Source organism: Podarcis gaigeae (assembly GCF_964106915.1).
Source record: "Podarcis gaigeae genome assembly, chromosome: 18".
NCBI lineage: Eukaryota > Metazoa > Chordata > Lepidosauria > Squamata > Lacertidae > Podarcis > Podarcis gaigeae.
In genome coordinates, this window is record NC_139696.1 from 4,845,895 (window position 1) to 4,868,084 (window position 22,190).

At 49.4% G+C, this 22,190-nt stretch overlaps 1 protein-coding gene across 4 annotated transcripts in view; it reads right to left on the reverse strand.

The window, feature by feature from the left end:
• Positions 1-2,881: 2,881 nt before the first annotated feature.
• The window catches only part of TLE2 (TLE family member 2, transcriptional corepressor), a 44,303-nt gene continuing 24,994 nt past the window's right edge, over positions 2,882-22,190 (reverse strand). The window contains exons 10-19 of one of the 4 annotated variants that reach the window (XM_083720347.1): positions 21,215-21,355; positions 16,287-16,422; positions 15,168-15,328; positions 13,263-13,339; positions 11,692-11,941; positions 10,230-10,477; positions 8,987-9,134; positions 5,996-6,146; positions 5,383-5,459; positions 2,882-3,517 (exon numbers count right to left, since the gene is read on the reverse strand). In XM_083720347.1, coding sequence (XP_083576473.1) covers positions 3,410-3,517; positions 5,383-5,459; positions 5,996-6,146; positions 8,987-9,134; positions 10,230-10,477; positions 11,692-11,941; positions 13,263-13,339; positions 15,168-15,328; positions 16,287-16,422; positions 21,215-21,355 — 1,497 coding nt within the window. In that variant the 3' untranslated portion in view covers positions 2,882-3,409. Of the gene's footprint in view, positions 3,518-5,382; positions 5,460-5,991; positions 6,147-8,986; positions 9,135-10,229; positions 10,478-11,691; positions 11,942-13,262; positions 13,340-15,167; positions 15,329-16,286; positions 16,423-21,214; positions 21,356-22,190 lie in introns of all 4 variants that reach the window. The other 3 variants (XM_083720345.1, XM_083720346.1, XM_083720348.1) reach the window with 3 other exon arrangements.

Below are 22,190 nucleotides of genomic sequence, written 5' to 3' on the forward strand. Positions count from 1 at the left end.
CTTGGCTCTCGTGGTCTGTGCCAAAGAGCACGTGGAAGGTAAGGTAAAGGTAAAGGGACCCCTGACCCCTGTGTCCGACTGGGGTTGTGGCGCTCATCTTGCTTTATTGGCCGAGGGAGCCGGCGTCCAGCTTCCGGGTCATGTGGCCAGCATGACTAAGCCGCTTCTGGCAAACCAGAGCAGCACACGGAAACGCCGTTTACCTTCCTGCCGGAGTGGTATCTATTTATCTACTTGCATTTTGACGTGCTTTCGAACTGCTAGGTTGGCAGGAGCAGGGACCGAGCAACGGGAGCTCACCCCGTCATTGCGGGGATTCGAATCACCAACCTTCTGACTGGCAAGTCCTAGGCTCTGTGGTTTAACCCACACTGCCACCCACGTCCCTTGTGGTCCCGGCTCTCGTGGTCTGTGCCAGAGAGCACATGGAAGGACCCGGGGTCAAATCTCCGACATCTCCAGGTAGGGATGGGAAAGGCGTCCGGTCGAAACCCCGAAGGACTTGCTGACAGTCGACAGAGGGCTTGCCCACGCCAGAATTCACTGTGCGCACACAGCCATTTATGTTCCTGTATAATTTCCGCAAATTCGCATAGCCTTACTCTCAAAACACCACCAATCTCGATGCTTCGCCTCGTAAATTCAGGCTTACACAATCCAGTGGACGCTTGGGTTGTGAACGTGATCTGTGCAGGGTGCACATTCGCAACCCGCAGCGGCACATCTGCGTACATGCAGGTTGCAATTCAGAGCTTCTGCGCATGTGCAAAGCACGATTTAACATGCGCATGCACGACCGCCGAAACCCGGAAGTAAACCGTTCCAATACTTCCAGGTTTTGGCAATCCGTAACCCGAAAAAACACAATCTGAAGCGTCTGTAACCTGAGGTATTGGGGACAACCCAATAAATTTGGGGGGAAATGGGGCTCCAAACCCTCCACACAGGGTTGCAGATTATTCAGTGCGATGCTTCTCTTTGTAGACCTGCTGCTTCCCCAACACTTGAATGTTTCTTTTTTTGCCTGGGCTCATAACTGCCCAGTGCAGAATGGAAGCATGTACCGTATTTTTTGCTCTATAAGATTCACTTTTTCCCTCCTAAAAAGTAAGAGGAAATGTGTGTGCGTCTTATGGAGCGAATGCAGGCTGCACAGCTATCCCAGAAGCCAGAACAGCAAGAGGGATTGCTGCTTTCACTGCACAGCAATCCCTATTATTGTTCTGGATTCTGAGATTCAGAATATTTTTTTTCTTGTTTTCCTCTTCCAAAAACTAGGTGCGTCTCGTGGTCTGGTGCGTCTTATAGAGCGAAAAATACGGTATTTTCCCTCCCTCCTGCCCCCTTTTGACCCCTCGGATTTTCCCAAACCCAGAAAACTGCATAAAGCAAACCACATTTTTTTAAAATAATAATAATTCTGCACCGGATATATCGGGCAAGAATCTGCATGGCAGCGGGGTTCATCTAGATGACTCTTGGGGTCCCAACTCTTCAACATTGTAGGAATTGTGTGCTGAGATTTTACAATTGCTCGAATTTCTTTTCCAGCCAATTAGTACCCTGAGCTTTTATATAGATATATATAGAGAGAGGGAGATCCCTCAGGTGTGCACAAAACCAGAAAATTCCACTGATAATTGTCATTATTGAATAAACAATGGCGGAGACAAACTCAAAAAAGGAAACCAGGAGGGAACAAACCTCTTCATTATCTGCCTATATAAATGGAAATGTAATGACGTTGTCACACTGCAATTTGACAGCTGAGCGAGGAACGGTCGGCTGACCCAGGTGAGCTGTTCAATGCCTGTTCCCCCCTCCTTACCTACAGCAAGTTTTTATGGGGGGGGGAGGCCCTTTTCCTGTGTTTTTCCCCATTGAACAGCCAGCCTTCCCCCCACCCAAAAGAGCCCTGGGAAGTCAAGTTTGCTCAGGGTGCTGTGATACTCGAAGGGGGTAGTCAATCCTTTCTCGCAGGGGATTCTGGGAACCGTAGCGCAGCAACCCTGGTGAAGTTTGAAGGAACTGGGTGGGGTTTGGGGAAAAGGACGCCACAAGCCAAACGGGACCCCTCACTGTGCCTTTTCCATCTCTTCCCTTCCGGCCTGACGAAAGCAGCCTTTCCTAGACTGCAAAACTTCCCCGTCTCTCTGCCATAGCTGTCAACTTACAGATTTGAAAATAAGGGACCAGCAGCCTCGAAAATAAGGGATCAGCAGCCAAAATAAGGGATTTTCCGGGGACAGGTATGTTCAACTTCTGAGCCCCTCCAAGCCAAAGGCAGAAAGCCCAGCCAGCAGCCAAACGAAGCCTCAAGCAGTGGTTCCCACAGCGCAGCAACCCGGCAAAGGGGATGCAGCAAGGGAAACCACTGTCACCTCTCCGCTGGGAAGCGCTGAGCAAAGGCGAGTCCCCAGGCAACGCGGCCAATTTGATCGGCACAAGGCATGCAAGCTCCACCCCCCAGTCGTTCTTCGACTCCTTATTGGGTGAGCAACGCAGCCAAGCAACACAGCTGGAGCCTCCCTCCCCCCTGGCCGGCAGAGAGTGAGGGAGGGAGAGGAGCTGCTTCCTTTGAAACCCGGGAAATTTAAGGGACAACAACAATAAGGGGCAGCAGCGGGACACGGCGCTGGGATAAGGGAGTTTCCCACCAAATAAGGGACGGTTGACAGCTATGCTCTCTGCGACTTTTGAGCCAGTTCTTCCGGTTAATGAACGGTGGCTGCTGCTTCCGCGGCCAATCGCATCGGGGATTTATTTAGCGGCGTGCAAGGGGTTGAGCTGGATGAGCTCTGGGGGTCCCCCCGACACTGATAATCCATTCTGTGATTGATTCTTCCCCTTACCCACCCCACGCGGACCCACAGATCCAGCCACCGTTTTCCAACACGTTTAATTAGGGGGCGATTTAAGACGGCCGATTTCTTTAGCACGCACCAGAGGGGAAAGTTGGCGGTGCTTTTAAACGTCTGTGTGGTGGGAAGGAGACATAGAGAAGGGCAGCGGTTGGTCTCTTGCTTGTCAATCAAAGTGTGGGGAAGGGGAAAATCTCCTTTGCTCATGGGGGGGGGTGGCAGGGAGACCCCTCTAGGTGAGCAAAACTGCTTGGGGACCCCTTGATTCCAGTGCAGCTTCCTGAGAACGTTCGCCGCTGCTTTCAATTTGAAAAAGGGAGGTTCCTAGTCCTCATGAGGTGGCGAGTGACGTCAAAAGGGAAGAAGATCGCCGGATAGGATTTTCTGGCCAAGTCTCCGTCCATCAAGTTCATGGCTGTCAGAGGGAGGTGGGAGCTAGAGGCTCTAGCTGGGGGATTACAAGGACAGTCAAGACCCCTCCTTCCTTTCTTTCTTCCCTCCTTCCTTCCTTCCTTCCTTCCTTCCTTCCTTCCTTCCTTCCTTCCTTCTCAGTACACCAGTTCATAAACGGTGGCCTTCTTGTCTCCCGATCCCGTCACGATGAATTTGTCGTTGGCCGAGATGTCGCAGCTCAGCACCGAAGATGACTCTTTGGACTGCCGAAGGAAAGCAAAGGGAGAATTCTTAATTTCGCGGCTCGAAAACGCGAGCGGCCTGCCTCGATTGGGACGTTTTTGACCTGGCATTGTGTTTCCAATGGGGGACAGCCGTGCGCCTCCTACAAATGGACATTACCAGTGCCGGATTTACGTATAGTGGTACCTCAGGTTAAGAACTTAATTCGTTCCGGAGGTCTGTTCTTAACCTGAAGTGCCACTTTAGCTAATGGGGCCTCCCGCTGCTGCCGCACCGCCGGAGCACGATTTCTGTTCTCATCCTGAAGCAAATTTCTTAACCTAAGGTACTATTTCTGGGTTAGCGGAGTCTGTAACCTGAAGCATATGTAACCCGAGGTACCACTGTATAAGCTAAACAACTATAGCTTAGGGCCTCACTCTCATGGGGGCCCCAAAATAATTTAAAGGGGGGAAAAACCACTGGATCTACATTTCCAAAATATAAGATAAAAAACAAACGAAACAAAACCTACAGACAGCAACAGTGTTTTGTGTTTTGTAGGCTCCTATGATGTAAGTCATGGGCCCCGCCTGCTAGCCTGCTCCCTAAAATATCACTGGTTTGCTCCTTTCTATATATAGGGTGCCTTCATTCTGCATAGACTGGTTGCAGGGCCACATGGGCAAATGGCTTGAGATACCTATTAGGTCCATCAATTACCATATACAGTGGTACCTCAGGTTACAGACACTCCAGGTTACATACGCTTCAGGTTACAGACTCCGCTAACCCAGAAATAGTGCTTCAGGTTAAGAACTTTGCTTCAGGATGAGAACAGAAATCGTGCTCTGGCGGTGAGACAGCAGCAGGAGGCCCCATTAGCTAAAGTGGTGCTTCAGGTTAAGAACAGTTTCAGGTTAAGAACGGACCTCTGGAAGGAATTAAGTACTTAACCCGAGGTACCACTGTATTCAACACAAAAAACAGCGACAATTTGTTGTTGGCAAAGGACAGCTGGAAATATAAAGGGGCCCATTACCTTCAGTAGCTGAGGGCCGCATCAAACTGAAATCCGGCCCTGGACATTACATAGGTCAAACAAACTTGCAGAAACTCGGATTTTTTTAAAAAAAAAAGCATTGAAAACTCCCGTCCGCGTGTGAGCAAACCACTCAGGGATGTGGTTGGTGGGGTTGAGAGGGAGCGCCCCCTCCCCGTGTTAAGGGACCCTCTGTGAGAACAGATTACTGGACCAGACGGGAGCCACATGCGAGGTCCTGGGTTTGAATCCCCCCTTGAGCAGCAAAGCTCACTTGAGGCCGCCTCTCGAACTAGCCTACCCCAAAGGGTTGTTATGAGGATAAAACAAGAGAAGGGAGTTGGGATATAAATGAAATATATAAATCGGGGGTCTCCCCACACCCTGAACCCCTCTGGAACATGTCCAGAGGAGGGCAACCAAAATGGTCAAAGGCCTGGAAACGATGCCTTATGAGGAACGGCTAAGGGAGCTGGGCATGTTTCGCCTGGAGAAGAGGAGTTAAGGGGTGATATGATAGCCATGTTCAAATATGTAAAAGGATGTCCCATAGAGGAGGGAGAAAGGTTGTTTTCTGCTGCTCCAGAGAAGCGGACACGGAGCAATGGTTCCAAACTACAAGAAAGAAGATTCCACCTCAACATTAGGAAGAACCTCCTGACAGTAAGAGCTGTTCGACAGTGGAATTTGCTGCCAAGGAGTGTGGTGGAGTCTCCTTCTTTGGAGGTCTTTAAGCAGAGGCTTGACAACCATATGTCAGGAGTGCTCTGATGGTGTTTCCTGCTTGGCAGGGGGTTGGACTCGATGGCCCTTGTGGTCTCTTCCAACTCTAGGATTCTATGATAGCTCCAGCCCCCACCATACCTGGAATATGCTTGCACCGTAAGGCGTTCGCCAGGCATTGAGGAGATTATCTTTCCCTGTGCTGATAAACCATTTTCCTGTAGGGAGAGAGAGAAAGGGGGAGATATTGGCGGGTTCAGAGCCCAGAAAGGATCTTCCTTCCTCTTCTGGCGAACCAGAGCAGCACACAGAAACGCCGTTTACCTTCCCGCCAGAGTGGCACCTATTTATCTACTTGCACTTTGATGTGCTTTCGAACTGCTAGGTTGGCAGGAGCAGGGACCGAGCAACGGGAGCTCACCCCGTTATTGCAGGGATTCGAACCGCCGACCTTCTGATCGGCAAGTCCTAGGCTCTGTGGTTTAACCCACAGTGCCACCCGCATCCCTACCTCATCTTTAGCAGTTTGCATATAAAGAACCCTGGGAATTGGAGCGGACTCCTCGCGGCACTACAATTCCCAGCGGCGGCAGAAAAGCTCCTTTTTCCTGCTCGCTGGGTGGAGGTCCAGGACGGCGGAAATGGCACAAATCGGAGGGGGTGTTTCCCGACTCCCTGAAACCCCGGACCACCACACCGGCGGGCTTAAGCTAAACTGGAAGCCTTAGGGCAGGGAGACGGCTCACACACCTACCACAGGACGCAAACTTGAGGGAGAGAACGCAACTCTCATGCAGGTGGAGCTGGTACTTCTCCGACTTGGTGACGTGAAGAATCTCGACGTGGCTGCTCTCCATCCCCACCGCCAGCCACTCGCCCGTGGGGCAGTAGCCCAGGGAGAAAATCTGCAGGCGAGAGTGGTCAGAGTCAGGTCATTGCACGCAAAGAAAATAATGTATAAAAAGGTAAAGGGACCCCTGACCATTAGGCCCAGTCGTGTTCGACTCTGGGGTTGCGGCGCTCATCTCGCTTTACTGGCCGAGGGAGCCGGCGTACAGCTTCCGGGTCATGTGGCCAGTAGGACTAAGCCACTTCTGGCGAACCAGAGCAGTGCATGGAAACGCCGTTTACCTTCCCGCCGGAGTGGTACCTATTGATCTACTTGCACTTTGACGTGCTTTCGAACTTCTAGGTTGGCAGGAGCAGGGACTGAGCAACGGGAGCTCACCCCGTCGTTGCAGGGATTCGAACCGCAAACCTTCTGATCAGCAAGTCCTAGGCTCTGTGGTTTAACCCACAGCGCCACCCGCATCCCTCGTATTATTATATAAATAAATTATTATTTATAAATAAATAAGTAAATAAATTATTAGATAAATAATGTATAGATAGCATTTAACACCATCAAAATTTGCTGAAATGCGTAGGACAAGATCTCCAACGAGTGTTGCAAATGTAAAGGAAAGGAAGGCACAGTCGAATATCTACTTACCACCACATTATTATTATTATTTATTGTTGTTGTTATTATTATTATTATTATTATTATTATTATTATTATTATTATTATTATTATTTTCTTGTTTTACAGAAGCATGTGCAATGTCTCTCGTATTTTTTCCATGTAACATTTTTACAAATCAGTTTCATTTGTTGAGACATTGGGGGTCGGGAGTTGGAGGGGGGTCGGGTGGCGATGTTTCTATTTTGCTTAATGTATGTAGGGTTTGGTGTCAGCGTTGCTCCTGCTGTTCACTTGTGTTCCTTTGGTGGTGAGAGAGGTTGGGGTTGTCCCAGGGTGTGGCTGTTCACTTGTGGTTGGCTGTGGTGATCTTTGTTTTCGTGTGTGAGTGAGGTGGGTGGGTGTTTTGGATCAGGTTAGCCATATTGATTTGTATGCTGTTGGTGGGTTATTGTCATTGTCTTGTTGGGCTGTGTATGTGATAAAGGGAAGCCATACCGGGGTGAAGGCGTCTTCTTCTGTTTGTCCCCGTGTCAGTTTCAGTTTATTGGTTAATTTTTCTAGTAGGGCTGTTCCCCATACTATTTGGTACCATTGGTCCATGCTTACTCCTGACAGGTCTCTCCAGTGTCTGGTTATGGTGTTTCTGGCTGCTGAAAGTAGGTGGGTTATGAGTTCTTTGTGGTGTAAGTGGGCATCGTTGTCTTGGAAGATGTTCAGATGGGCCAATTCTGAGGTGATGTCTAATACAGTGGTCCCCCACAAGACGAATGCCTCACAAGACGGAAAACCCGCTAGACGAAAGGGTTTTCAGTTTTGGAGGTGCTTTGCAAAACGAATTTCCTATGGGCTTGCTTCGCAAGACGAAAATGTCTTGCGAGTTCCTGCGGGGTTTTTTTCCTCCCCCCCCTTTTCTAAGCCGCTAAGCCGCTTAACAGCTGATCCGCTAAGCCGCTTAACAGCTGATCCGCTAAGCTGCTTAACAGCTGATCCGCTAAGCCGCTTAACAGCTGATCCGCTAAGCTGCTTAACAGCTGATCCGCTAAGCCGCTTATCAGCTGATCCACTAAGCCGCTTAACAGCTGATCCGCTAAGCCGCTTATCAGCTGATCCGCTAAGCCGCTTAACAGCTGATCCGCTAAGCCGCTTAACAGCTGATCCGCTAAGCCGCTTATCAGCTGATCCGCTAAGCCCCTAAGCCGCTAATAGCGCTAATCCGCTAAGCTGCTAATGGGCTTGCTTCGCAAGATGAAAAAACCGCAAGACGAAGAGAATGGATTCTTTTCATCTTGCGAGGCACCACTGTACTTGCTTAGTTATTTTACATAATTCTCGTATGGCTGTTGTCCAGAATAGTTGGATTTTGGGGCACTCCCACCGCCGTTCCAAGTCGCGCCAGCGGCAAACCCGGAAGTAACCGGCGGTTTGCCGCTGTCTGCGCATGCGCAGGAGCGGCGATTGCCGTTCACACATGCGCAGAACCAGGCGATCGCCGTCCACGCCTGTGCACAATGGCACCTCTCCCGGCGACCCGTTTCGACCTCCTGACAGACCTCCGGAACGGATTATGTTCGCAAAGTGCCGTATTTTTCTCTCTATAAGACGCACCAGACCACAAGACGCACCTAGTTTTTGGAGGAGGAAAACAAGAAAAATAATATTCTGAATCTCAGAAGCCAGAACAACAAGAGGGATCGCTGCACAGTGAAAGCAGCAATCCCTCTTGCTGTTCTGGCTTCTGGGATAGCTGCACAGCCTGCATTCGCCCCGTAAGACGCACACACATTTCCTCTTACTTTTTAGGAGGGAAAAAGTGAGTCTTATAGAGCAAAAAATACGGTATCTTTTGCCGTATGTGGTGGACTTGTAAAGAGGAAATGGCTTTCTGGGCAATGGTATATACAGTCATACCTCGTTTTACGTTTGCTTCATGTTGCGGCTTTTCAGGTTACGAATGCAGCAAACCCAGAAGTGTTAACTTCTGGGTTCGCTGCGCGCGCACACACAGAGAAGCGATCTATCGCGATCTTTGCGCATGCGCAGAAGCGATCTACCATGCTTCGCGCACTCGCAGTGGTGGCGCTCTACTTACGGACTTTTCAGGGTGCGAACGGCACCCTGAAACGGATCGTGTCCAACAGCCTCGTTGAGCGCTGCGAGGCAGGGGAGAAACATTTCCCATTGAACCACTTCCGGAATGTGCCAAGCAAAAGAGGTGGTTTTAAACAAGTGCGTTGTGCATGTCACATACCCAGCCGACCCCCCTGACTCCCCAAAGCTGACCTGAGAGCTGAAGTCATGCTGCTGTAGCTGGCGCCCTTCCCGTAGGTCCCAGCACCGCACGGTGTTGTCCAGGCCCCCAGTCCAAAGCTTGGTGCCGTAATTGGAGATGTCGATGCAACTGGCGCCGTCCGTGTGGCCCTGGAACTGCCTAGAAAGGAAGGGAGAAGGGAGTCACCCTATATGCCAGGAATGACAGATTAGACACGTCGGAATAAGCGATCTGCTGGGTCTCGCACAGCGCTGGTGCTTTGAAGGCCCAATAGATAGCTGAACTCTGGGCCTTCAAAGCACCAGGTGCTGTTTTCTAAAAGCATTCAGAACCCCTGGCTGGCAAATGAAGCAGTTCTGACTTATGGGTCTCCCCTGCATCACAGAAGAATGGGCTGGGTCTTGCACACCCTTTGAAGCCCCAATAAGACAGCTGAACTTTGGGCCTTCAAAGCACTGTGTGCTATTTTCTGAAAGGAAAGGAAAGGGAGGGGGAAGGAAGGGATGCTGTTCTCAGAGATCTCCAGGGGTTGCCTGAGGATTTGACTTGATGATTCGAACGTTTTAATATTGCAAACTGCTTTGAGGATTTCCCCACCCACGCACCCCACAATTAAGAGGCACATAGGTGCCAACTCCTCTGAAACGCTATATAAATCTCGTGAAATAAACAGATACAGTGGTGCCTTGGTTCTCAAACACCTTGATACCCAAACAACTCGGAACCCAAACACTGCAAATCTGGAAGGAAGTGTTTTAGTTTGCAAACTTTTTTCAGAAGTCAAACGTGCTCCGTTTTGAGTGTTACACTTCCGATTTGAGCGTTACACTGAGGTCTGCCTGCTTTTGCTATTTATTTTGCGTTTTTGCGGCTCTTTTGTTTTTGTGACTGTGTGGAATCCAGTTTAGCTACTGATGGACTGACTGTGTGACTGCAGTACATTGTTTATTGCTTTCATTCTATGGATCAGTGGTCTCGTCAGATAGTAAAATTCACATTAAATTGCTGTTTTTAAAAGTCTGGAACGGATTGATCCGTTCTGCATTACTTCCTATGGGAAAGCGCGCCTTGGTTTTGGAACGCTTTGGTTTTGGAACAGACTTCCGGAAAGGATTAAATCTGAGAACCGAGGTACCACTGTAGAATAATGATTGCAGGGTATCTCAAGGTGTGCACCGTTTATCCAGGTGTTGAGGGTGGAAGGGCGTTCCATGAATGACCTTGCATCAAACCTCGTTCGCCAATAAATCTCACCTGACCATAGTCTGGTTCTGAAGGTCCCAGACCACGATGTTGCCATCGCTGCAGCAGGAAAAGCAGACCTTGGCATCGGGGCTGATGGCAAGGGCATAGCAGGCCGGGGCAGAGGACGTCAGTTCCGCCTTGATCCGGGGAGTCGGAGCCGCCAGGTCCCAAATGGACAGGGTGCTGGCCTCCCCGCCCACGATCAGACTCCGCCCATCTGGGAGGAGCTTGCACGACCGGATATAGTTGTCCCGGTTCTGGGTGGGGAGACAAGAGGCAAGAGAATGACACAGAAGCAGGACGTCACGTCCCAACCAGGAAGATCTTTCATTGGAGGATGGATGGCGGCTAATAGATTGAGGTTGAATCCTGATAAGACAGAAGTACTGTTTTGGGGGGACAGGGGGCGGGCAGGTGTGGGGGACTCCCTGGTCCTGAATGGGGTAACTGTGCCCCTGAAGGACCAGGTGCACAGCCTGGGAGTCATTTTGGACTCACAGCTGTCCATGGAGGTGCAGGTTAATTCTGTGTCCAGGGCGGCTGTCTACCAACTCCATCTGGTACGCAGGATGAGACCCTCCCTGCCCACAGACTGTCTCGCCAGAGTGTTGCATGCTCTGGTTATCTCCTGCTTGGACTACTGTCATGCGCTCTACATGGGGCTCCCTTTGAAGGTGACTTGGAAATGACAACTAATCCAGAACGCGGCAGCTAGACTGGGGATTGGGAGCGGCCGCCAAGACCATATAACACCAGTCCTGAAAGACCTACATTGGCTCCCAGGATGTTTCCGAGCACAATTCAAAGTGTTGGTGCTGACCTTGAAAGCCCTAAAGGGCCCAGTAGACCTGAAGGAGCGTCTCCACCCCCATCGTCCAGCCTGGACACTGAAGTCCAGCTCCGAGGGCCTTCTGGCTGTTCCCTCACTGTGAGAAGGGAGGTTGCAGGGAACCAGGCAGACGACCTTCTTGGTGGTGGCACCTCCCCTGTGGAACGCCCTCCCACCAGATGTCAAGGAAATAAACAACTATCTGACTTGTAGAAGACATCTGAGGGCAGCCCTGTTAAGGGAAGTTTTAATGATTGGTGTTTTATTGTATTTTTAATATTCTGTCGGAAGCTGCCCAGTGTGGCTGGGGAAACCTGGCCAGATGGGCAGGGTATAAAGAATTTATTATTATAACATCTCTGCAAGATTAGCTCATGCACTTCCAAGCCTCATCTTCGCAACCTCCTGCTGAAAACATTTTTTTGGTATCCAGATATGATTTTTTAATTTTTAGTTTGGCATGGATCTTAACGATTCCTTAAATGTTTTAAACTGTTTTTTATTTTAGCAGGCGGAGTTTCTTTTAAAAGACAGGAAGCAATAAAAATGGCAGCCGCAGCAGGAAACCATCTTGCGCCGGGGAAACCGAGTCACACAAACCAACGCGCCTGCACACACACGCACATCCGTCCTCATACGTACCAGGCAGTCCAGCTGCGCCACGGGGGTCTTGGCGCCCGGCTGGGCTACGTCCCACACCTTCACGCAGCCTTTGCCCCCCGTGTAGACGTGCTGCGTGGAATTGCTGATGGTGACGGCGCAGACCACCTCCCCGTGCGTCAGTGTGTGGAGCTGGCGGGCGTGGCGAGGGATGCCCGAGCCGATGAGGGCATCGGGCGGGAAGGGCACCGGCTGCATCTGCCCGTCAGAGCTGACGTGGAAGGAGTACGCTCTGCAGGGGAAGCGGGGAGAAGGCTTTGGGTGGGAACGGAATGGCCAAAAGACCCCAGACCGCCATTCCCTGCGGGGTAAGGCCCCCCTCCAGGGGAAGATGAGTTTGGATGTGATATCCCGCTTTTTCACTACCCGAAGGAGTCTCAAAGCGGATAACATTCTCCTTTCCCTTCCTCCCCCACAACAAACACTCTGTGAGGTGAGTGGGGCTGAGAGACTTCAGAGCAGTGTGACTGGCCCAAGGTCACCCAGCAGCTGCAGGTGGAGGAGCGGGGAATCGAACCCGGTTCACCAGATTACGAGTCCATCGCTCTTAACCACTACACCACACTGGCTCTTCCCACACTGGCTATTCCCACACTGGGGCCTAGGAAGGGAATAGTGGGAAGGCGCCGTGAACTGCCATTCGCCTAAAATCTTTGCCGCCCTTGAACTAAATAACTGCACGACTTAAGGAAAAGTTCTGCACCAAACAAGGGAGACCTTGCAAAACGTTGTTGCGGTGTGGGCCTCTCTTGCCCTGCCAGCCAAGCCATTTCCCCGTAAACTCCCTAACCTACTTCCCAGGGCTGTTGTGAACCCCCATTTATTTATTTAAGGCTAAACAGGTTACATTTCAAAGCCAGCAGTGCCCAATGATCTTCTGAAGAAAGCAGGGGGATGAAAATGCAGATGGAAATTCTCAATCTATTATTGTCTATTATCTACCTCTACCTCTCTTTCAAATCAGAACCAGTGAAGGCGGTGAAGGTCCTGTGTGAGTGTCTGGAGGCGGTTGGAGGATGGGTGGTGGCTAATGAGGTTGAATCCTGACAAGACAGAAGCACTGTTTTGGGGGGACAGGGGGCGGGCAGGTTTGGGGCACTCCCTGGTCCTGAATGGGGTGACTGTGCCCCTGAAGGACCAGGTGTGCAGCCTGGGAGTCATTCTGGACTCACAGCTGTCCATGGAGGCACAGGTCAGTTCTGTGTCCAGGGCAGCTCCACCTGGTATGCAGGATGAGACCCTCCCTGCCCGCAGACTGTGTCGCCAGAGTGCGCTCTATGTGGGGCTACCTTTGAAGGTGACCCGGAAACTACAACTAATCTAGAATGTGGCAGCTAGACTGGTGACTGGAGGCGGTCGCCAGATGGAAATTCTCAATCTATTATTGCTGCGTCTGTTAGCTTCAGAGGCTCAGACACAGGAACGCAAAAGGGGGAGGATTTTTAGACACGGTTTATTGCCATCGTTCCTTCGCTTTCGAGGCTCAGATCGCTCAATTCCAGCCCCCATGAAGCGCCCTCTCCCCATAGGGCCACAGGCGGCCAGTTACTTACGGTTTGCCACCCGGAACGGAAGACAGGGAAGCCGAAGCGGTCGACGCTCGTAAGTGGGGGTGAGATTCAAAGGCTACCTGCGGGCGGAATCAAGAAGAGGCGCTGTCAACAGGGAGAGAGTGTTGCCGAGTGGTTAGAGCACCCGCTTGGCACACAAACTCGGGCTCAGCCCTTGGGATCTGCGGCTAAAGAACAACAGAAAGCAGCGTCTGCCCTATGGAACTCCCTGCCACTTGAGAGGTTTCCCTCACTGCACTCTTTCTGACACCGGCTCAAATTCTTGGTCACACACATTTAGGGAGCCGGCACAAGCTTCAATCGGCTTTTCGCCTCTCGTTTTAACCCTAAATTATTGCTGTTGATTCTTCTTATCTTTTTTCTTATCTTTTTTTTTTGTAAACAGCTTTGAGGCTTTTGTTTAGAAACAAACAAACCAGCAGAATATTAAATTTTGTGGAGGAATGACATTCCTGTTTTGATCAGACTTTGTTCAAACCATGAGGACCAGACTCTTGCTTTTTTTAAAAAAAGGGGGGGAATTGTCCTGCTTGCATTTTAGTGTAAACCTACCAGAATAATCAGTGGATCAAAATGCCCTTTTCAAACTTGCTCTTTTGCTGAAGTTCACAATGCGGGTCTCCAGCTCAAAAATGGGGTGCATAACAACTCCATGTTCTCAAATAATAAGCATGTACATTAAAGGAAGGGAGCACCACAGAAATTTCTCCATTGCGCATTTTTAACACAGATGGTCACAAATGCTCAGCTGAGCGTTCATCTAGACCAGGGGTCTGCAACCTTTAAGACAAAAAGAGCCACTTGGACCCGTTTCCGAAGGAAAAAAACCTGGGAGCCGCAAAACTTGTCATTATAAAAATAACTTTTTTGTCACTTTTTTATTATTTATTTGTTTGACCCCTCAGAATTACTCCTCCTCATAGAAATAAATGTTAAATTAACAAGTTACATTTTTGTGTGTGTGTGTTCTTCACTCCCCTTCAAAACAGTGACCAGCGTACAATGTAGCGGGCGGGCGAGCAGGCGGGAAGGTGACGGCGGGACGGTGCGTGACTAACACCCATGCGACGTCACAGCCAGTACAGCGCCCGCCACAGTGGGGAGTGTCGGGGCGCACAATGCGCCTCCTCCCCTCGCTAGTATCCGCCCCGGAGCCGCGGCAAAGGTGTAAAAGAGCCACATGCGGCTCCGGAGCCGCGGGTTGCAGACCCCTGATCTAGACCATCGGTAGGCAAACTAAGGCCCGGGGGCCGGATGCGGCCCAATCGCCTTCTCAATCCGGCCCGTGGACAGTCCAGGAATCAGCGTGTTTTTACAGGAGTAGAATGTGTGCTTTTATTTAAAATGCATCTCTGGGTTATTTGTGGGGCACAGGAATTCATTCATTATTTCCCCCAAAAAAATATAGTCTGGCCCCCCACAAGGTCTGAGGGACAGTGGACTGGCCCCCTGCTGAAAAAGTATGCTGAACCCTGATCTAGATCAGTGGTATTTTTCTAGTCAAACGTGACTATGGGGTTGCGGCGCTCATCTCACTTTCAGGCCGAGGGAGCCGGCGTTTATCCACAGACAGCTTTCCGGGTCATGTGGCTAGCAGGACTAAACCACTTCTGGTGCAATGGGACACAGTGACGGAAGCCAGAGCGCATGGAAACGCCGTTTACCTTCCCGCCACAGTGGTACCTATTTATCTACTTGCACTTTGACGTGCTTTCGAACTGCTAGGTTGGCAGGAGCAGGGACCGAGCAACGGGAGCTCACCCCGTCGCGGGAATTCGAACCGCTGACCTTCTGATTGGCAAGTCTTAGGCTCTGTGGTTTAACCCACAGCGCCAGCCGCGTCCCATATATTTACGTGTGGGGGGTAAAAACAGCCTCTCAGCTTACCATGGGGGAACGTCCGTACAGAACCGTCCCACTAATTTGCGGGGAGAGGTGTATGCTGACGTACGATCGCGGAGAGGTGAGATCGCCGTTGAGTGTGGCTTGAGGCATTAGCCCGAAGGATGAAGCATATGAACTGGCCATACTCAGGGGGCTCCGGAGGGCTAGGAAGAAAAGAAAGATTGGGGGGGGGGGGAGACTCCATAAAGCCGAATAGATTACATTATGCTGCCATTTTATTTATATGCAAAACAGGCTTGTGGGGCAAACTCGCAAAGGAGAAGCAGATCCGTGCAAATACAAATATAAATGTGGCTGCAAAATTGACACAAACCATTTCCAAGGTACAGTGGTACCTTGGTTCTCAAACATAATCCGTTCCAGAAGTCCGTTCCAAAACCAAAGCGTTCCAAAACCAAGGCACGCTTTCCCATAGAAAGTAGTGCAAAATGGATTAATCCGTTCCAGACTTTTAAAAACAATGCCTTAAACATGAACTTTGCTCTCTAACGAGACCGTTGATCCATAAGATGAAAGCAATAATCAATGTGCTGTAATATAAAATAAATATTGTATTGTAGATGATAGAAATTAAAATATTTTTTTTTCTTACTTGCTCTGATTGTTTGGAGGGGGGGATTTTATCCATTTCTGCAGTCGCACAATCAATCAATCAGCTGAACTGGGTTCCACGCAGTCACAAAAAACAAATTAACCGAAAAAGCCTCAGAAACAAAACCGCAAAATAGCAAAAAACAAAAGCGCCCAACTTAATCCGTTCCAAAATGTTTGAAAACCAAGGCGCGTTTTCTGATTGGTGCAAGTGCCCCGGAAACAATAGCTGACAGCCAAATCGGACGTCCTGCTTCCGAAAAACGTTTGAAAACCAGAACACTTACTTCCGGGTGTTCAGCGTTTGAGAACCAAGGTACCGCTGTATTCCAAACCAAACAATTCTCTGTGTTTCTGCCCAAAAGGGCATCCCTTAAAACATCGACAGTGATGCACTGGTTAGAGCGTCAGACCAGACCTGGGGGATTTCTCTACACCTTTTTTTTTCACTCTACTGGAAATTTTCAATAAAGTATAATTAAAAAAAAAGGAATTGCACAAACGACTTACTGATGGCATCTGTGGTGGATGGCTTAGAGGAGATCTGTTGGAGTTGAGGGGCGCAGCTGGGACCGAGGCCGGGGGTTAAGGAATCGTGGGGCGGAGAGAGGCTGGCGGATTTGCATGGGGCAGGGTTGTCGTCATTCTGTGGAGGGAAAGGAAAAAGGGGGTGTCCGTTTTAAGGAACGAGGCTCCAACCTCCAAGACACCTCTTGATAATAATAATAATAATAATAATAATAATAATAATAATAATAATAAAGCTATAAGAAGCCAAGTTACAGGGAACCAGGCAGGGGGCCTTCTCGGTGGTGGCACCCGCCCTGTGGAACGCCCTCCCACCAGATGTCAAAGAGAACAACAACTACCAGACTTTTAGAAGACATCTGAAGGCAGCCCTGTTTAGGGAAGCTTTTAATGTTTAATAGGTTATTGTATTTTAGTGTTTTGTTGGAAGCCGCCCAGAGTGGCTGGGCAAACCCAGCCTGATGGGTGGGGTATAAATAATTTATTTTTTATTATTATTATTATTATTATTATTATTATTATTATTATTATTATACCCCGCCCTTCCCAGTTCAAAAACTGGGCTCAGGGCGGCTAACCACAAATTTAAAACACTTAATTATAAAAGCAGCATGAAATACAGTATAAAAACATAGTAACAGTAAAATTCAAAATTCAAAAATCAATTAGATAATCTCCAGGGCTAGCTGGCTGAATTGGTCCTACTTAGGCCAGCGAGGAGGTCAGGGGAGAATCAGCTGTGGGGTCTCAGAGTGGGTGATCTTCATAATATATATATATACAGTGGTGCCTCGCAAGACGAAATTAATCCGTTCCGTGAGGCTCTTCGTATAGCGGTTTTTTTGTCTTGCGAAGCAAGCCCATTGACGGCTTAGCGGATTAGCGCTATTAGCGGTTTAGCGGCTTTTAGCGGATCAGCTGATAAGCGGCTTAGGAAAAGGGGGGGAGGGAAAAAACCCCGCAGGAACTCGCAAGACATTTTCGTCTTGCGAAGCAAGCCCATAGGGAAATTCGTTTTGCGAAGCGCCTCCAAAACGGAAAACCCTTTCGTCTAGCGGGTTTTCCGTCTTGCGAGGCATTCGTCTTGCGGGGCACCACTGTATGTGTGTGTATATATATATATATATATATATTAAGGGACGCAGGTGGCGCTGTGGGTTAAAGCCTCAGCGCCTAGGGCTTGCCGATTGAAAGGTCGGCGGTTCGAATCCCTGCGGCGGGGTGCGCTCCCGCTGCTCGGTCCCAGCGCCTGCCAACCTAGCAGTTCGAAAGCACCTCCGGGTGCAAGTAGATAAATAGGGACCGCTTACCAGCGGGAAGGTAAACAGCGTTTCCGTGTGCGGCTCTGGCTCGCCAGAGCAGCGATGTCACGCTGGCCACGTGACCCGGAAGTGTCTCCGGACAGCGCTGGCCCCTGGCCTCTTGAGTGAGATGGGCGCACAACCCCAGAGTCTGTCAAGACTGGCCCGTACGGGCAGGGGTACCTTTACCTTTACCTTTATATATATATATATACACACACACACGTCACAAACTTGTTCTAAAGTACCGGCTCATATTTTCGTTAGGAGAAATATACAAAACATTGCAAAGTAGAGAAAGAGGAGAGATATTAGTTATGAGATTTAAATGGAAGAGTGAAAGTAAGAAATGTATATTAAATGATCAGATTGGAAAGTTTTCAGAGGTGATTGATGGAAGTCAAAAAATTGGATAAGATGTAAAAGTAATGTTTAATTATTGTTGGAAATGATGTTAAAAAACGAATGAGAATTTATATACAGTGATACCTCGGGTTACATACGCTTCAGGTTACAGACTCCGCTAACCCAGAAATAGTACCTCGGGTTAAGAACTCTGCTTCAGGATGAGAACAGAAATCGTGCGGCCGTGGGAGGCCCCATTAGCTAAAGTGGTGCTTCAGGTTAAGAACAGTTTCAGGCTAAGAACGGACCTCCGGAATAGAATAGAATAGAGAATAGAATAGAATATAGAATAGAATATAGAATAGACTACAGAATAGAATAGAATAGAATATCTTCGGAATAGATTTATTGCTTTATTGTTCGGCGTCCAGCACGCTTCCCCCTGCGAACCTCTGCAGGTCGTAAAGCAATTAGCAATTAGCAAAGTTGCACAGCGGTTGTGTGTCGAAAAGGCAGTAAATCAGTCCCAAACGTTTCTTCTGTCCTAAAGTCTCTTTATTGAAACAAAATAGCGCGTTTACAATTTCCAACAGCCATCTGAATCAAGCTGCATTTTCTCTGCGTCCTTCTCTCTCAGCTTGCAGCGACGCAACAAACTGCTTATAGAATAGAATATAGAATAGAATAGAATAGAATATAGAATAGAATACAGAATAGAATACAGAATAGAATAGAATATAGAATAGAATACAGAATAGAATACAGAATAGAATACAGAATAGAATAGAATATAGAATATAGAATATAGAATATAGAATATAGAATATAGAATATAGAATATAGAATATAGAATAGAATACAGAATATAGAGTAGAACAGAATAAAATAAAATAAAATAAAATAAAATAAAATAAAATTTTCAGCGAATCAGGGATGAGTGGGTAGCCAAGATCTTGGGGGTGGTATGTGGAAGAATCGCAAGGGGCTTTCCGCCTCTTTCGCCTTCTCCTTTTTTAGTGGTGGTGGGGAGGTAGGAAAAGCCTTTTCGCCGCACAGCAGGGCTGTCGTTATTCAGGGAGCGGAGACCGTGCTAATCCGATTGAGCTCAGCCACTCACCCAGTGTGCATTTGGGGGGAGAGTCTGCCCTCCAGCCTGTCTGGGGAGTTAGGGAGGGAGGGGGGCGGGCTGGCAAATGAAGCCTTGAGGATTTGACAGGCGGATCAATGCCGTCTTCCTTCCTTCCAGCCGCTGTCGTCCTCCCGCACTGATGTTTCAATCCAGAGATCTTGGCAGGTTGTGGGGAGATCAATAGGCTTTGCTTTTCTCTCTCTCTCCCTCGGTCGCACTGTGTGTTTTAAACACACACACACACACACACACACACACCGCAAGGAAAGGAGGGAGAGAGGCAGAAATTCAGCCTGCCGGAAAGAAAGAAAGAGAGAGAGAGAGAGAGAGAGAGAGAGAGAGAGAAGGAGGAGGAAAGAAAGGAAAGGAAGGAAGGAAGGAAGGAAGGAAGGAAGGAAGGAAGGAAGGAAGGAAGGAAGGAAAATAAGGAAGGAAAGAAGGAATGAATGAAAGAAAGAAAGAAAATGAGGGAGGGAGGGAGGGAGGGAGGAAGGGAAAGAAAGAAAATAAGAAAGAAGGAAAGAAGGAAGGAAGGAAGGAGGGGACGGCAAAAAAACCCTCCACGAAAAGAATTATCACCACTTCAATGACCTCTGTTTGGGACGCTCTCCTCCCAGTCTAACCCAGATGGTACGCCAAGCCCCCCCACCTCTGCAATTGCCCCCCCACAAGCCCCTCGCTCCCTGCAAGGCAGCGCTAATAGCAATTAATTATACATTAAAATCCTCTGAGGAATCTCAAAGCTCCCCTGTGGGCCACTAATTAACCGAGCCACGTGCCCCCCCCCCGTGCATTTGAGGAGGGGGCTGGTTTGGGGAAGGGGGGAAGGCATGCACACAAAACCAGAGGAGAATAAGGGGAGGGGGGTGACTCAGAAGCAGTAGGAGGCGCATCTCAAAATGGAACCCAGGCGTCCGGCTCTGGCAAGGCGGCGAATCTGCTGGGCTGAAAATTGCAAAACCGGGACAACTTTTGGATGTTTTTTTTGTGGGGGGGCAGGGGGCATAAGGAAGAACAGAATAAAAGTTTGCGGGGTCAGAGATGGTGAAAAGAATATTGCACAGTGAGCAATTTCCTGCAGAAACGAGTTCCTTCTTAAGTAGAACACCCACCATCAGGGGCAGTCTATCTCTGGATAACACCCAGAAATAATTTATTACTTATACCCCGCCCATCTGGGAAACCCAGCCAGCAGGGCAGGGTACAGTGGTACCTCGGGTTAAGTACTTAATTCATTCCAGAGGTCCGTTCTTAACCTGAAACTATTCTTAACCCGAAGCACCACTTTAGCTAATGGGGCCTCCTGCTGCCGCTGCGCCGCTGGAGCACGATTTCTGTTCTCATCCTGAAGCAAAGTTTTTAACCCGAGGAACCATTTCTGGGTTAGCGGAGTCTGTAACCTGAAGCGTATGTAACCCGAGGTACCACTGTATAAGTAAATTTATTATTATTATTATTATTATGCAAAACTGCTTTGCAGAAATGTGTGCATTAGGGAAAACGGCTCACGGAAATCCTTATGTTCAGAGCAAGTCACATCAAAACGCTGATAGGTTTTCATCAGAACTTGGGGGGGGGTAAAAGTAAAGGGACCCCTGACCATTAGGTCCAGTCGTGGCCGACTCTGGGGTTGCGGCGCTCATCTCGCTTTATTGGCCAAGGGAGCCAGCGTACAGCTTCCGGGTCATGTGGCCAGCAGGACTAAGCCGCTTCTGGCGAACCAGAGCAGCGCATGGAAACGCCGTTTCCCTTCCCGCCGGAGTGGTACCTATTTATCTACTTGCGCTTTGACGTGCTTTCGAACTGCTAGGTTGGCAGGAGCAGGGACCGAGCAATGGGAGCTCACCCCATCGCAGGGTTCGAACCGCCGACCTTCTGATCGGCAAGCCCTAGGCTCTGTGGTTTTAACCCACAGCGCCACCCGCATCCCTTTGGGGGGGGGATAACCAGCATCTCTGCAAACACGGAGAAGACTGTCGGGTGGGTGGAAAATGAGAAAGAGTCGTGACCCCTTTGCCCATCCCTAGATGGAAGAGACCCCAGATGTCTGAACTCCTGGATCGCAGCTGCCAGCCAGGGTAGACAACAGCCAGCTAGATGGGTTTGGCAAGTGATATGCACCCCACTTTGTTTACCGGGCTCTGCTTTTTCGCTTTGAGGGGGGTGTCGCTCCTGCTGGATGGCAGAGAGGCAGGGCTGCCCGGGAGATCCCTCCGGACCGGAACGACCTTCGTGGCAGATGCGCAGGGTGGACTGCCGTGTTCAGAAGAGGGGTCCTGGGCAAAAGAGACAGCAGGGATTGCAGGAAGGAAGGGGCAAAGTGCTCAAATGAATTACAGTGGTGCCCCGCAAGACGAACGCCTCGCAAGACGGAAAACCCGCTAGATGAAAGGGTTTTCCGTTTTGGAGGTGCTTCGCAAAACGAATTTCCCTATGGGCTTGCTTTGCAAGACGAAAATGTCTTGCGAGTTCCTGCGGGTTTTTTCCCCTTCCCCCCTCCTTTTTCTAAGCCGCTAAGCCGCTTTTCAGCTGATCCGCTAAGCCGCTAAGCCGCTAAAAGCCGCTAAGCCGCTAATCTGCTAAGCCGCTAATGGGCTTGCTTCGCAAGACGAAAAAACCGCTAGACGAAAAGAATCGCGGAACGGATTCTTTTCGTCTTGCGAGGCACCACTGTACTGCATTTTTCGCTCTATAAGACGCACTTTTCCCCGCCTAAAAAATAAGGGGAAATGTGTGTGCGTCTTATGGAGCGAATGCAGGCTGCGTAGCTATCCCAGAAGCCAGAACAGCAAGAGGGATTGCTGCTTTCGCTGCGCAGCGATCCCTCTTGCTGTTCTGGCTTCCGTGATTCAGAATATTTTCGCTCTCGTTTTCCTCCTCCAAAAACTAGGTGCGTCTTGTGGTCTGGTGCGTCTTATAGAGTGAAAAATACGGTGCTTTAAAAAACCAAAAACTGGTCAATTCCAGTCCCTATTATTTCGTTCGTTCGCTTGTTCGTTCCTTAGTTCATTAAATTTGTTGGTCTCTGTGATGATACATTCAACACATCACTTGCGAAGACAGGCAAACTGATGCCAGTGTACTGGAAGAAGCAAAGATCACAGGTGTCGA